This window comes from Lentinula edodes, assembly GCF_021015755.1.
Source record: "Lentinula edodes strain Le(Bin) 0899 ss11 chromosome Unknown C8R40scaffold_34, whole genome shotgun sequence".
NCBI classification, from domain to species: Eukaryota; Fungi; Basidiomycota; class Agaricomycetes; order Agaricales; family Omphalotaceae; genus Lentinula; species Lentinula edodes.
In genome coordinates, this window is record NW_025764340.1 from 276,245 (window position 1) to 290,637 (window position 14,393).

The following is a 14,393-nucleotide window of genomic DNA, read 5'->3' on the forward strand; positions in this document are numbered from 1 at the left end:
AACTCGGCGCGTACCAAGTATCCTGGTGTTTCGATGGCTGGTTGGTCAGTCTCGGACTGACTTACAGACCTTTTTATTCTGGTTATCTGTCTGGTCGGCTGGCTATCGAGCTCGGTAGATTTTCGTGAAGGTTGTGTTCATCAGATGAACAAACACTGTTATGATCCATCTCAGATGATTGAAGTCAAAATATCCTAAGCTGTCGGCGGGGTAGACGGTATAAACATAAGGATCAATGCGGGTACGGCTCCCACTTTTCTATCTATCTTCCCATTCATCTATCTACCCATCCATCTTCCCATTTTGCCTATCTACCTCTGCCAATACTCTCATTTTGCCTATCTGCCACATCTTATTATATTGCGGTGCATCAGGCTGACTTCCGACAATCTAGGATGATCAAGGCGACAAACGCGTAAAATTTTAAAGATCAATCATTCCGTACCCGCTGTGGACTCTGAAAGGAAACTGTGTCTGGAGCTCTAGATAATGTTATGGGTACTCAGGACCAACAGCACAACGACACCGACACCGACCAGCAGATAGGTCAGTCAATCACCATCTACCTCATGATTTGTGCTACAGTCCTTCGAGTCTGTAAATATCGTACTCCACTTCTTCGTATGGATGAACCTTTCGTTCGAGCAAAATTCAGTTGACAATCGAAAACAGACGATAACGAGGATGAATCGCTCTAGGCTCACCTTCTTCAATTCCTGGACAGCGTTTCTCAGCTGCACCTTCTCCCCTTGGTCAATCACAATCAGCTCAACACGGTCTTCTTCTATGCAAACCAGCTGTCCCGGGGTTCCGATGGCTGGTTGAGCTTCTTCTGTTGGGTGGTACTGACCTGTAGAAAGACAACGTCGTCGTGAATATTCTCGTTAGCTCTAACATACATGCGGCGTTACTTTACTTAGTGCAGGTACTACTGACCAGTTCCCCGTGAAATGAACGCGCACTGCTCATAATGTCCTATCTTTCCCAGCACCTGGGGGTACTTTCTGAATAAATGGTCCAGGATAGCTCGGGTGTTCGGAGCAGGAGAGAAGAACACGAGTTTATACTTTTGAACGGTGGACATTGTTCGAGGTCAAGGTCAAAAGAGAGTCTGGTGCAAGGAACCAACTACGGGCTCGCATAACTTCGAAACCTTCGCGCATTTCGGACATACTTACATACAACCTCCTCTGTAAGCAGTGAACAAAAATTTCCGCATCAAGACTTGATCACGACAGACTGAAACTATTCGGAATTGCCAGTTCCGTTCGAAGCCATTCATTCAAATATGTATAGTCATTTTCATAGTGTAAGTGACCTTTATGTACCATCGTGATCGCGGTTTGTCGCGAATACACGCTTTGTTCCTGACCACCACCATCATTGCCCATTGCCAATACTCTTCACACAATATTTTCTAAAGGAGGACAAGATATCGAAGCCTTCAATTCTCAATAACAATTCTCTTCATACCCTTTAGATTTCATACCCTCACCACTCACCAAATTTCCACCCTTCTTTCACCTTTTCGCTTCCACAAAATGAATCTTTCCCTATACAGCATATCTGCTTTCCTCATTCTTGACGCCGAAGGTCATCGCGTCCTAGCGAAATACTATCGACCTAAAAGCCATCCGAATGCATTGAACGGAGAGATGAAGGAGTTGGCGACGTTGAAGGAGCAAAAGGCGTTTGAGAAAGGGTTGTGGGGGAAGACTAAGAAGGCAGGAGGTATGTGATGTTGCGTTACGTGTATCTTCTGCCTCTGTATGTAAGGCATTGAAATCGCCCTGCCTCATTTTCCATTCCAGTGTGATCGCTGGCGCTCTGCTTGCTTCTTACTAACGAACATGGTTTGATTCAGGCGATATCATACTCTATGACGGTTATCTAGCCGTATACAAACACTCTCTCGACATCATCATCTACTTTCTCGCCAGTCCAGGGGAGAACGAACTCATGCTCTCCGCTGCATTGAATTCCCTAATAGACGCACAGTCGCTCCTGTTGAGGAATCAGCTGGAAAAGAGAGGGGTGCTGGAGAATTTAGATGTAGTGCTGTTATGTTTGGATGAGACCGTTGATGATGGGTGAGCAAATTATTCTTGTTTTGTCGCTTCCTTCGTTGGGCTTTCCCTTCTTGTCTTTCATCAATCAGATTCATTATTCGTATACGTGTCCCAATCTGGTTCGCCCATATCTTACTTCTCGTTTTTCTTCCCTTCCTAGAATCATCCTCGACACAGACGCAGCTGCGATTGCATCTCGTGTCAGCCGGTCACGTCCTGACACGACAGACATAACGATTAACGAGCAGACGATCATGAATGCGTATCAGACTGTGAAAGACCGGGTAGCGCAGAGGATACGGGAGCTGTGAACTGCTGGTGATCCGCGAGTCGTCGGAGCCTCCCAAACTAGGTTAACAGCGGTGAACATTCGGAAATACCATATTTTAGCTGTTGTCGCGTACCATGTTTCTGATAGCTACAGATGCCAAAACACTCAGAGTTACATGTATCATCAGATTGTCAATTATTGTCAAGAGTTTGTGAGATGGAATGGATTGACGTTGATCAAGGTAGATACAATCAATATGTAGAGTACAGTATATACATAGTACAACGGGCAAAGACATTGGTACAGACATCGAAAATAAATAATCGGACAGGGAGAAAACACAGCGATTGCGTCAAAAACGAACGATGCAGAAGGGAAGGATTTTGAAACAGCGAGGGTAAAGCTGGTGTACGTTAACGATGGTGGTTAATATGGTACAGATGGGCCTGAATAGGAAAACGCGACGACAAGAGTTTGGTACGTGAATACCTCTCATGAAAGGTGTATGTGGAACCTGGTAAGAACCCGGTAAAACTCTGTTCTATTCCTAGGATGTTTGACTAGGAATGTTGGAGTTGGTCGGTTCCTGTCGAACCGGAAGGTGACTGTTGTATTATTATGGCAGTGGTGTTACAAGTATGAGCGGTATGGGAGGCACTGGTTGACAGCGGTCTCCAAATGATATGATGCCGTGATTGAACACCAAAGTAGTTGAATTTCAGAAGTGGAGCGTGTAAGGCAAAGGAATGTTACTCGACGTATAGATCATCATTGCAATGCTGAATGAGGAACAGGCAAACAATCAGTGTCAATGTCGATACGTGGTGAAATCAAGGAAGAAATGACCAACTCACATCCTGGTACAGATTTCCCAAACCCGAACGACAATGGCGAGAACTTCCACGCAGCATACGCGGTGATCGTCGCCATCGAGAAAAGTCCCATCACAGCGTATATCCTGACTCTAGTCATCGCTGACTCGCTGGTTCCTTCCCAGACATCCGCAGACGTAAAGTCCTTTGGGTCTTCGTAAATTCGTATAGTAGCGCGCATCTTGGACATTGGGAATTAGAATGGCTGGATATAAGAACGACGATGAAGGCGATGAAAGGTTGATAAGGCGGTAGAAAAATTCGTTTCAAAGGTTGGTGACCTTATATATAACCGACGTGTCAAAGTGATATGGTCCAAACTGTCTGAGTTTCTGTGATGCGAAAGTGGCCCTGGTCTTTTGTTGAGGATTGGTGGCGGGGCCAGAAACGATTGAACAAAAAAACAGATAATGGAAGAAAAGCGGAGGAAAAGCAACAATAAGATGTCCCTTTATATGGCCAAAACAAATCTAAATGTTGAACGTGGTGATCGGAAAAATATCAGAATTCAACATGCGACGGAAACAGCGGGGCATATATATCCACAGCCACAGACCTCCACTTGCCCAACGGTCACGGAGAATTTGGAGTTTGTAGAGTTCAACACTAAGAGACACCGGTACCGTCCATGACTCGAAAAAATTGCTTTGGCGAATAACGAAAAACGCGTAGGATGGTGAATTACCGGATAAGCTCCTATGTCCAAAATATCACATGCAAAAAACACCTTACCTCGGATTCTACCTCGAAAATCTATGTCCGGAAAAAACCTTCCGTAAGTACGTACCTACGATTACCTATAACTCCTATAGCTTAGACCCCCTTAGGCTCCAAAAATGCCTCAAGGTTTTCAAGGAACCTTGTGAACGCTAAGTAGACCGAGATTTGCATTTCCGGGCCATGATGCATGGTAAAAGGAGAAACTGCGGTATGCACGAGGGGTATCTTCATATCGGAGCGACTTATCCTAGTGACCATAGCTACGCATGATACAAACCTAATGCAGGAAAGCGCGACGAAAATCCATGTTTTTTATACATGACTAGCCTATGCTACTGACTCCGACAAAGGACTCCCATATTGAGTACGTCTTAGATACCAGTGTGGGCGCGGTACGGACATGCTGCATCGATAACCATCCAGGGTGAAGCAATTTGGTGCAACGAGGCTCAGCTGCAGGTCGAAATGTGTACACACAGCTACATACACAATCAGTGCGCGATAGGACTGCGGTGAATTAAACCATTTCTAAAATGAGGGAGATGAATATGAGGAACCTGCATTGAAGCCCCCCTTCCAAGTTGTCAAATGGAATACCAGGAACACGACGCGCCAACGTGCCTAGGGTCAAGAGATTTGAGAGAGTGAGAAAGGAATCGACGGGGGAGAGGATCTCCTCATCCGTAGAACCATGATTAATGATTGTGAAAGCCTGAGGAAATGTCATTTATATAAATCAAGAACTGGTGAAAACATCACAAGACATTGTCCATAAATGAGTAGAATGAGTAGAAAAAGGAGGACGATTGCCCCATAGGGGGTGGTAAGTAAGGAACTTTTGAGGGAAGAGGAATTAAGTATGTACGGGTAGAAGTGGTACAGATATAGAGGTGCATACATGTAGATAGGGTAGATGGGAGCACTCAGAGGCATCGCGTATAGCAGTACACACCCTCGAAAGCTGAGTATCAGATATAATCGGAAAAGAATAAGCCTAAAAAATGTTAAAAGGGAGACATGAGTGTTCGGAAACCACTCACCTACACGTCCAGCATGTACGTCGTATTCTTCGAATATGAATGAAATATCTTCAGAACAACCTCACGAAATTACTTGGAAACACATGTCTCCCATGCTGTCTCCTATTCTCGTCCAGCAAAACGCCGCTCCACCACCCATCTTCAGGAGTAGCGGTGACAGCGATGACATCTCCTGCCTGAAAATCGAATTCTTCGTCGATAGTCGCTTGGTAGTCATATAATGCTTGTACTAAGAAAAAATATCAAAAAGATGAATTTGAGAGTAAATATGCCAGTTGGAGCAACGTACCATAAAACAGAATCCCCGCACCATCCTCCGTAACCTGCCGCGTCGGTGCAGCGACCATGGCTCCTGCAGGAGGTTGAGGAGAAGGACTTCTACGCATCGGACCCCCATACATTGACATCTGTTGTTGATATCCGGGGGATGAATTCTGTTGCTGAGGATGCATATTTCGTTGCTGCTGCTGCGACATAGTCTGTTGAGGCTGCTGCTGCTGAACAAGCTGTCCATTCCCGTTCCCATAATATCCTGGACCCGTCAGAGCCCGTTCCATCTGTCCATACCCCGGGCTGACAGTAGGAGGGGGTGCAGTCTGCTGGTACATTGGTTGCTGCTGTGGCGGAGGCGGAACTTGGTAATGTACAGGAGGAGGTGCGTTGTACGAAGGCTGTGGTGGTGGTGGAACCTGTGAGTAGCTCGGTTGTTGCTGGTGATGAGGTGCTTGATACGGGGCTGGCGGAGGAGCGTACTGTGGCTGCGCGGCAGGAGCGGTGTAGCCTTGCGAACGCCCAGTGTACTGGGGTTGTTGTTGTTGTTGCTGCTGCTGCTGAGGAGGAGGTTGACGGTACTGTGATTGGGCCTGCTGCTGATATCGTTGAGCCATTTCATCTACTGTTACACGGGCATTGTTTGCATCCAATGAAATCCCCAAGGGATTGGGACTTGGAGACCTCTGTGATCCTGTTGATCCAGCTCGCATGATTGTAGATCCTGGTGGGGGGCTCATGAACTGTCCGGGGGATGGAGCGGGACTCGTGGACCGGGACATGGGTTGAGGACTGTTGCTCCTGGACCCATGAGCTCCTATACCAGCATGCCCGACACTGGGCGGGCGGTTAAGGTTCCTACCTCTCTGCTGCTGTTGTTCGTTGAAGCCGTTCGATGCAGCGTAACTTCCCGGTCGGCTTCGACTTCGACTTCCGGAACGATTAATAGCCTTCCTTTCACCAGGAAGGGACTGATGATAATCAGTGAGTATACCATCGAGGATCTCGGCTCCGGGGGAAACGGGCTTCTTGGGGACCATGAAGGCTGCGGTTGGGGCACTTGGGTTCGGGTTTGGAGATGCAGGGCGAGAAAGGGATGGGTGTTGCCCAACAATCATCTCGGCAGAGTTGCGGTAATCTCGAGGGGCGGAGGAGCCTGCTCGTGGTGCAGCGAGTGCATCTGCGGTTCCTTTACGCGAAGGTGTGCCGGAAGAAGACCCTTCAGTATTCTGCTGTCCTCTCCAGATACTGTTCCGTCTGACAGATCCAACCGAAGAAACTTGATTTTGTAGTTCTTCCAACTGTTTGGCAAGCGGGTCGTCAACAGCACTGTTGGCGCTGTTGAGTTTGCTAGGTGATGCAGATCTAGGGGCGTTATAGCCCATCGAGCCTTGTCGTTGAGGATCATTGTTCAAATCGACTTTATATGCACTGCCTCCAACCTTGATATACGTTTCGGCGTTTGGATCAATTGGTTCAGCTAAAGGATCATGAGGTGGAGGATTCCTATGCGTAGACCGTCTGCTGAGCGGTTGAGCAGCAGTCGAAGATGACACGTGGGATGGTGACGACGACAACTGTCCATTTTGTCCGTTGACGCCATTAGGACCTCTACTCGATGGCCGGGCATCTGCCATTGAGCTCTTCGCACTATGCCCTCCGCCGGCTCCGCGTCCGGCGGTGTTTACCGGCGGTTCGTCCTCTTCCTCAGGTGGGATTGGTTGAGGCATACGAAGAGGGCTTGTTCGTTGTGAAGAGCGCACGAAATTAGCTGGTTTCGTACGGGCTACGGAGGCAGAAGCAGCCTCTGGCGAGTTGTAAGTGAAGAATGCAGGCGGAGCGGGAATTTGGGGACCAGTGCCATAGTCTCTAACGAAGTTCTCCATCTCCTTCTCAGAGTCCATGCCTTCAAGGGCTACGCGGACCTTTTCGCATGACTATGATAGATGAGTTGTATATTAGAATCTCGAGAAAAAATAATGAATCATACCTCATCATCGGACACACAGACAGTAGATACTGCGTTTGCATAAGCCCACATGCTGTCCTTCATAAACTCCATTCTGTCGTCTTCTAAATCCTGGCACGTATCACAAAACATCTTCCAATCTTGTTCCCATTTCGCCGCTGTGTCCTGGAATGTTCTAGCGAAATTAGCGAAATCCCTCTCGTTCGTCTGAACAGTCGCTTGGGCTTTATCAAGCTTGAATTGAATCTTTTCTAAATCTCTGCCCTGCACGAGCGTTGACTGTGCTGTATACGAATTGATACGCATGCAATCCTGCTCATATTTTTCTCGTGCCTTCTTCACATAAGACTCCTGAGTCTGCTTAGCCTTGAACTCCTTCTCTATCGCCGCCTGATAGACTTTCTTGTGGTGATTCTGTTTAGCGCAGAAAGTTGCAGCCTGATTTTCAAGATCATTCTTGATTTGTTGAGCAAGATTTAGGTGGTAAGACGACTGTTTATCAGTTTCCAGACGGACACTGTCCAAACTATTCCGAAGTTCACTGTCAATCAGAAAGATGGTCAGATAGGAAGCACACCGGTGCAACGTGTTGAGACTTGCCCAATTTCGTCCCTGCCTAAAGTCTGTTTCGCCAGTTTGCCAAGTCGTTTAGCATAGTCTTCTTCGATGGCGGCCCTGAGATCAAGAGCAGCAGCAGTTGAGCATGACGCTAGGGATCAGAAGTCCTACTTACCTTTCCTTCCAGAAATTCCTCAGTTCATCCATGGTCCTCATCGCTCCTCGCATTCTGGCAAAAAGAACATCGACACCTCCATCACCAGCACCCCAAAATGAATTGCAAAAATCTATTGAACGACCGATATTAGCTGGTGAGCCAGCTCTGATGTATTTAGAAAGCGAGGTTGTCGATGGCTGCCTTCTGGCAGTCATTGTGGTACAAGGTCGACGGTCGAAATGAGTTTCAAGCGCCCACACTTTTCTCGGATTGCCGGCGCTAAGAGTATTGCTCGCTCAATCAAAATTCATGTTGGTCGTGGTATATAAATGATTGTACACGGGTTTTCCTGACACAACGGCGAATCTCCAAAAATCGAATAGGTACCACTACTACGCCCGTTGAGTATGAAAGCACGTCACCAAAGAACGACTATCACAGCTTGCTCATATGGTATGGAAGAGAAAGGAAGCGAAACGCAGAACATCAAAAGTAGTCACAGCCCGGGTATTGAATTTTTGATTTCACCGGTTCCCGCCGAGAGTTTCAACATTCAAGGAGTCCTAAGGCTCGCTAAGTGAGGACAATTGATCAAGCTATGTACAGCAATCGAATTCAGAAAAAGATGATTTTAGAGTTCAAGGTTCGAGTCCGAAAATGCTGTAAGATTCCTGTACAAGTTTATGAAGTAAATACTTAGAATTAGTCCATAGGTGCAAATGTAAGAGATTTCTACTGTAGATCTGTGACGCTTTATGGTCCATGAGGATGGCGAGGAGGAGGCCTGGGCAACGTGGCAGCTTTTGTCAAGACATTGTCGCCTTTGATGTTAATGAACGAATACTGTAAAGTGGAGGAACCCTCAGCTGATTGGACAATTGCAAATAATGATTCACATACCTCCGTCAGACTCGGGGTGGCTTTAGCATAGTCAACATATACAAGATTGGGCTATACAACGACACCAAGTATCATTTCATCCCCTCGGACGTATCACAGAGCAAAAGCCACTTACCTCAGTCCAGAACGGCCTTAACCCAGCGGTTTCCAACATCTCCCACCACTTTAAAAATGACGCAAACGGCATATCCCATACATGGATTTCGAGTTGCAACTGCGCGAAAGGTAATGGCTCGCCCGAGAGTAAGTAGGGCTTAATGAGCTCTTCGAGAGTCTCAAACTCCCAACCCTCAATATCAATTTTCAAAAGATCGATGTGATTGTGACCTAAAATATGTCGAACCCCCTAGATTAGCATAAGTTAATGAAATAGGTTGGTCCCACCATTCATAGCCATCAAAGTCTGCAATGAATACATTGCTGGATCGTTACCGGTCGCAGGTTTGTTTTTGCCAGCTAATCCATACGCATGGAAGTTGGTTCGCCATCTCTCGGATTCCGGTATGTCACTAGCGAAACCTTTGACGGAGAAATCGTATCCCCACACTTTGCAATGTTTGGTGTTTTGCAAAAGCTCGGCTTCAAATGTAGAATCACCGCTAATACCTTTCATCAAAATATCAAGGGCGCGAAAGGTACCAGTAGGGTCGGCGCAAATCAGTGCTATGATAAGTGGTATATGTAAAAGGGGGCATACCGAAAGAGTATATAACACAATCTGGCTCTCTTTCTAGACGAGAAAGGCCACAGACCCACTTGCCGCCATCAGCGAGAGTACCAAGGTGTCGTACCTCGTATGGGCAGTTGAAAGCAGCTGGGAAGAAGTTCCCTGTGAACAAAGAGATGAGAGACAATAACGACGTGAAAATGAGGCTCTGGAAGTTACATATAGTGTAAGGCTTGTCATGGTCGGGAAACCTATACATCCCGCAAAGAACAAGGTCAACCGACGTCGAATGGACACGTCTCAAGGCATTAACTGTCACTCACGTTTCAACGTCCTCTGGGCGCGGTCCAAACTTCTTCAACAGTGCCGCTCGACCCTTCAGTGCTTTCTCATAAAAAGCCTCTGACAGAGCAAAGCGCTGGTCAACGTGGGGCGTGGCGTCGTCGAATGGCATGTGTTCGAAAGGCGGCTCGTACGGCCCAAGAGGAACGAGTATGAAACACGTCGCCAGTAGAAAGACGACTAAGAAAATTGAATAGCGGGGGTGACGCTTCCAGACTGAGGCCATGTTGAAGGACTTTGCTGGAAGAAAAGATTAAAGAACCGGTGACGGGTGGGAGATTAGTGAGAAGATGGAAGAAAAAGAAATGAAAGTTTTGGAAACTCTAGAACAGCCCTTCACTAAATGGCATGTTGCAGAATAAGCACTCCAATCGACCCCGAGATCGTTGATTGCCAATACATACATGATACCCTCACCACAGTCAGCGCTACATAGCAGTGCCAGCATTACAAGGATTGGCCTCTATGTATTCCACAATTTTATCGAGGGTTTATTGACATTTATGTCCATACTTCGATACAGTACTAATAGGCTCTAAGTTCCCTAAAGTCAGTATCGAGGACGATCCAAGAACCACGCATTATCTTACCTTGATCAAAATGCACAGGGCTCCTCGCTAGATGCTCCAACAACGCTCCAACAATACCCGTTGTCCACAGGCGATCATGTAATCTATGTATACAATCATATACAGAAATCAAACGGGGTGAGGCCTTGAGGGTTCGGGGGTGCCAACACCCGTAACCGTGGTGATGACGCCGTCGGGTCAAAGCAGCTATATTCAAACGAGTGTTTGCACTGAGACTACAACCGTGAAAACAAGTCCAAGGAGCAAAGTCCTACTGATGAATATATTAGGACAGAGCAATTTTGACGATACCCGAGGTTCTCTTACTACTCATCATTGTCATTGACAGTATCGACTATGCAGTAAAGGCATGGATAGTAGTATAGAGTGACCCCTGCGAGAACGGAAGTCTGCTCAAGTTATAAAGACGTTTTCGCCTTTGATATTCAAGAACGAGTACTGAATCAATACACAAGCAGTTAGTCAAAAAACCTTCAAAGTGGTATAGAATTATTCACCTCTGCCAGTTCTGGTTTTCGTGAACCAGCGTAATTAACATATACAAGATTCGGCTGAGATTTTGTAAATAGCAGCGATGAGGGATATGGACAACGTGACCAAAGAGGTATTGTATTGCTCACTTCGGTCCAAAAAGGTCTCAATCCAACCTCCTCGAGCCCCTCCCACCATTTCAGAAAATAGTCAAATTTCTTATCCCAAACATGAATCTCCAGTTGCAACTGACCAAAAGGAAGTGGGAGGTCTTGTTCCGCGAAGGATTTGATTAAGTTTGTGAAGGTATCAAACTCCCATCCCTCAACATCAACTTTCAGGATATCGATGTATTGGTGTTCTGCGTGAGATTAGGCATGAGCTATGGTCGGCATATATAAGAATCGTCACGTACCATTCATTTGCATCAAGGTGTTCAACGTGTACATTGCAGGCTCTGATTCCGAGGCCGGACGATCGACACCAGCAAGAGTATAGCGGTGAAACGTGGTTCTATGTCTCTCCGAAGCCGGTATCTGCTTCGCAAATCCCTTTACAGAAGAATCATATCCCCACACTCTGCAATAGTTGGTGTTGATCAGTAAGTCACCCTCAAAAGAAGATTCGCGGTTGATGCCTTTATGAAGTATTTAAAAGGTGAGTTGTAGTTATCAACACGACGAGAAACGTCCTTACCGACAGAATACACAACACAATCCTTTTTGTCCACCAAACGCGAGAGTCCACAGACCCATTTTCCACCGTCACCAAGTAGACCGATTCGACGGACTTCGTGAGGGCAATTGAAGGCGGCTGGGAAATAGTCCCAGACAGTGTAGGCCGGCCAAGGAGATTTATTTGGAGGAAACCTATTTGAGAAAGGTTGTGCGACTTTCCGAAGGAATGTATAACAGACTTACATGTCAAGGTCACTTGGATGGGGACCATAGCGCGCAATCAGTCCATCCCTGTCTTTGAGTGTCTTTTGGTATATTACTTCCGCCTGTGCCATCCTATATGCTAAATCCGTTGACTCATTCGGGGGGAAACGCAGAGGAGTGAGAGGGGGATCGAGACGCAAGGGAAGCAGGAGGTAGAATGAGGGTATGAGGACGATGAGAAGGAAGAGAGCGTAGCGGGGATGGCGAGGGAAAACATGAAAGGGTGAGGCGCGCATGGATTTGGAATAAACCTTCGTTCAATTGGGTCTGCGTCGCAGTTGTACGTCGTACGTTGTGGAGCAATGGTTGTAAGAAACAGTCGCGGGAACGGATGATGAGAGGAAACTCTCAAGCTGGAATCATTGAACGTGATTCTGCTGTTCACTCTGTATTGATGTTATCAGATTCTCAGGCTTCGTATATATACATATACACAATCGCGCCCTCACTACGTCCTCCCCATCGCCGTAATTTACAGGGAAGCGAATATCACTTGGAGCGGCTGTAGTCGTAGTCATTCTTGAAACGAGATAGGATGAGGGTGAAGGGATTGAGTAAAGAGCGCTGCACTTACGAATCGTTACGATTGATGTTCCCACCAGCGCAGCTTGCCGCTCATACTGTGCACCGGGAAAAATCGTTGTGAGAACGAAGATATTACACTGGAGCTCTATATAGCCGCCTTATCGGGACGAAACAACTTCTTCAGACCTTCCTGGCCACCCAAAACTCGGCTTCGTAGATCCACCTCATCATAGCTTTGTCGTCATGCGTATACTCGCATGGAATCGTGCGTCGTTTCATACAATCCGGTTCATCGTCGTCGTTCCCATCTCTTCCTCCAGCAACGGCAAAGCCTACAGCCTCCATGGCATCAAACAATTCCTCCAATGTCAGCTCCAACCGCGCTTGTGCACTAGAGCACCACAAGAGTGGACCTAGATTCACCCATGTCCCGCCTGGTTTCAACAATTTGTGGATTTGTTCCAGAGTGGAGAGAATGTTGACGGAGGTGTCGATGAAGAATAGTGTGACGATGAAGTCGTAGCCGTTTGCCCTGCTCAAATCCGAGCCAGCTAATGGTTTTGGTGCTTTTAACGCGAGAAAATCTCCTTCCGTAAGATGCAAACCAACCGTTCCTTCCTCCGCAAGGCGAGGTATGACATCTGGGAAGCGTATTCCTCTGAATAGATCGGCCGTGTTTCGAGAATGACTCCACCAATGCGCATACGGATGAATCTCGTGCTGATTGATAGTCGTGGTCATTTCGGAATCCAAAAGGAAACGAAAAGCACCATTCATATACGCAGACAGCTCGCAAGCGGTCACATCGTAACCAAGCTGAGAAATCTCATATGCAAGGCGACCGAGACCTGAACCGGGCACAAGGACCCGATTCCGGGAGCGCGACGGAGCCGGTAGTGTTGAGAGGGCGGAGAGGATAGGTTGAAAAATGACGGACCGTTCTGAGCTCCCGGCATCGCTCCAATCTCGGACAAAATGTTTTAATGCTTCTCGAATGCGAGATAAGCTATGTGAGTCAATGGATGTTTCTCTGACTGTTGAAGGAAAGCCTGACCACAATGTCGCTGACGAGACAGATAGCTCCTGGGCATATCTCCGTCTCATGACCGTGACAATACCATCGGTTGCTTTAGCATTCACTTGAATGAGCTCTGCCAGTCTGTTTAATTTCTTTGTGTACCCAAGTTCGTATCCAATGTGTTTATGAGTTCTTCCTATCAGCGTATACGATGCTCGCATGCGAGAGAGCTCGTCCAGAGACAGCGACCGATACCTCGAATAAGCCGTTGATGAGGTTTGGACGGAAAATGGACCATTACCAGAATTGGTATTCGGAGTACGACCAGATTTGAAAAGCGCCAAAAAATCGAACCAGATTGAACGCAGAAAAGCTTTGTCAAAGACCGACAGACGAAGACCTAGATAGAGCAACATGGCAGGGAACAAACAAGCGATCAATATGTCGGACATAGACTAAGCACAACTTCAGTCTTCATCGACATCACACATGTACAGGAAAAAGAAATAGACGTACTAATAAGCGCTCCTTTCACGTGAGCTTGCCAAAGACTAATTTTGGTCAATTCCGTGTTACGCGGTGAACACGCTGATAGCCTGAACCTTAGCCTGGAGGGGCACGCCTTAGTTTCCCTGGAATAGACTGCAGAAACACTATGAACGATTCAAAGAGTATTCATAAATGAGAAGAGTTGATATGTTTATCTGAAGGTAAGTTGCAAAACGCGTTGCACTTCAACTGCAGAATGTCACTAAAAATGTAACCTATGAAAATCTATGCAGGATCAGTGCCTCTAATGAAGGGATTGAGTCGAAATGTTCCATTATATATCACAAGTTCCACCCGAGTTCAACTTACGAGTCGCATGTAAATCATATCTTCCATGCCCGACTCTTAGACTCCATCCATTGCCAACGCTTAGTATTCAAGCCCAGAGATGCGCCTGAAGGGCGCCTACCTTCGAAAAGTCCGCAAGGGCTCTTCTGTCTAGTCCTCCTCTACTCAAAATTTCT

General features: G+C 46.8%; 6 protein-coding genes across 6 annotated transcripts; 1 reads left to right on the forward strand and 5 right to left on the reverse strand.

Annotated features, from left to right (window-relative positions):
• Positions 1-219: 219 nt before the first annotated feature.
• C8R40DRAFT_1119339 (uncharacterized protein) lies at positions 220-1,524 on the reverse strand. Its single transcript, XM_046228726.1, has 5 exons — positions 1,503-1,524; positions 937-1,442; positions 705-850; positions 537-633; positions 220-482 (listed from the first exon to the last, which is right to left on the reverse strand). Exons 2-4 carry the CDS (start codon positions 1,082-1,084, stop codon positions 580-582), a joined length of 348 nt encoding a protein of 115 aa, XP_046083087.1. The 5' UTR covers positions 1,085-1,442; positions 1,503-1,524; the 3' UTR covers positions 220-482; positions 537-579.
• Positions 1,525-1,541: 17 nt separating this feature from the next.
• On the forward strand, positions 1,542-2,380 carry C8R40DRAFT_1053562 (coatomer zeta subunit; the record flags this gene model as incomplete). Its single annotated transcript, XM_046224858.1, has 3 exons — positions 1,542-1,731; positions 1,865-2,090; positions 2,230-2,380. 3 exons carry the CDS (start codon positions 1,542-1,544, stop codon positions 2,378-2,380), a joined length of 567 nt encoding a protein of 188 aa, XP_046083088.1.
• Positions 2,381-4,817: 2,437 nt separating this feature from the next.
• On the reverse strand, positions 4,818-8,206 carry C8R40DRAFT_517327 (uncharacterized protein). The gene is made up of 6 exons (XM_046235314.1): positions 7,945-8,206; positions 7,812-7,886; positions 7,233-7,752; positions 5,262-7,179; positions 4,973-5,201; positions 4,818-4,926 (listed from the first exon to the last, which is right to left on the reverse strand). The coding sequence occupies exons 1-5, from the start codon at positions 8,139-8,141 to the stop codon at positions 5,023-5,025; spliced, it is 2,889 nt and encodes a 962-aa protein (XP_046083089.1). The 5' UTR covers positions 8,142-8,206; the 3' UTR covers positions 4,818-4,926; positions 4,973-5,022.
• A 1-nt stretch (position 8,207) lies between these two features.
• Positions 8,208-10,061, reverse strand: C8R40DRAFT_1205426 (uncharacterized protein; the record flags this gene model as incomplete). The annotated part of the gene is made up of 7 exons (XM_046233153.1): positions 8,208-8,769; positions 8,827-8,877; positions 8,942-9,153; positions 9,211-9,489; positions 9,524-9,655; positions 9,713-9,744; positions 9,817-10,061. 7 exons carry the CDS (start codon positions 10,059-10,061, stop codon positions 8,680-8,682), a joined length of 1,041 nt encoding a protein of 346 aa, XP_046083090.1. The 3' UTR covers positions 8,208-8,679.
• Positions 10,062-10,818: 757 nt separating this feature from the next.
• On the reverse strand, positions 10,819-12,073 carry C8R40DRAFT_1053593 (methyltransferase domain-containing protein; the record flags this gene model as incomplete). The annotated part of the gene is made up of 6 exons (XM_046224864.1): positions 10,819-10,863; positions 10,923-10,976; positions 11,046-11,257; positions 11,312-11,533; positions 11,593-11,765; positions 11,817-12,073. The coding sequence occupies 6 exons, from the start codon at positions 12,071-12,073 to the stop codon at positions 10,819-10,821; spliced, it is 963 nt and encodes a 320-aa protein (XP_046083091.1).
• Positions 12,074-12,542: 469 nt separating this feature from the next.
• Positions 12,543-13,832, reverse strand: C8R40DRAFT_1053620 (N2227-like protein-domain-containing protein; the record flags this gene model as incomplete). Its single annotated transcript, XM_046224866.1, has 1 exon — positions 12,543-13,832. One exon carries the CDS (start codon positions 13,830-13,832, stop codon positions 12,543-12,545), a length of 1,290 nt encoding a protein of 429 aa, XP_046083092.1.
• Between the last annotated feature and the right edge of the window lie 561 nt (positions 13,833-14,393).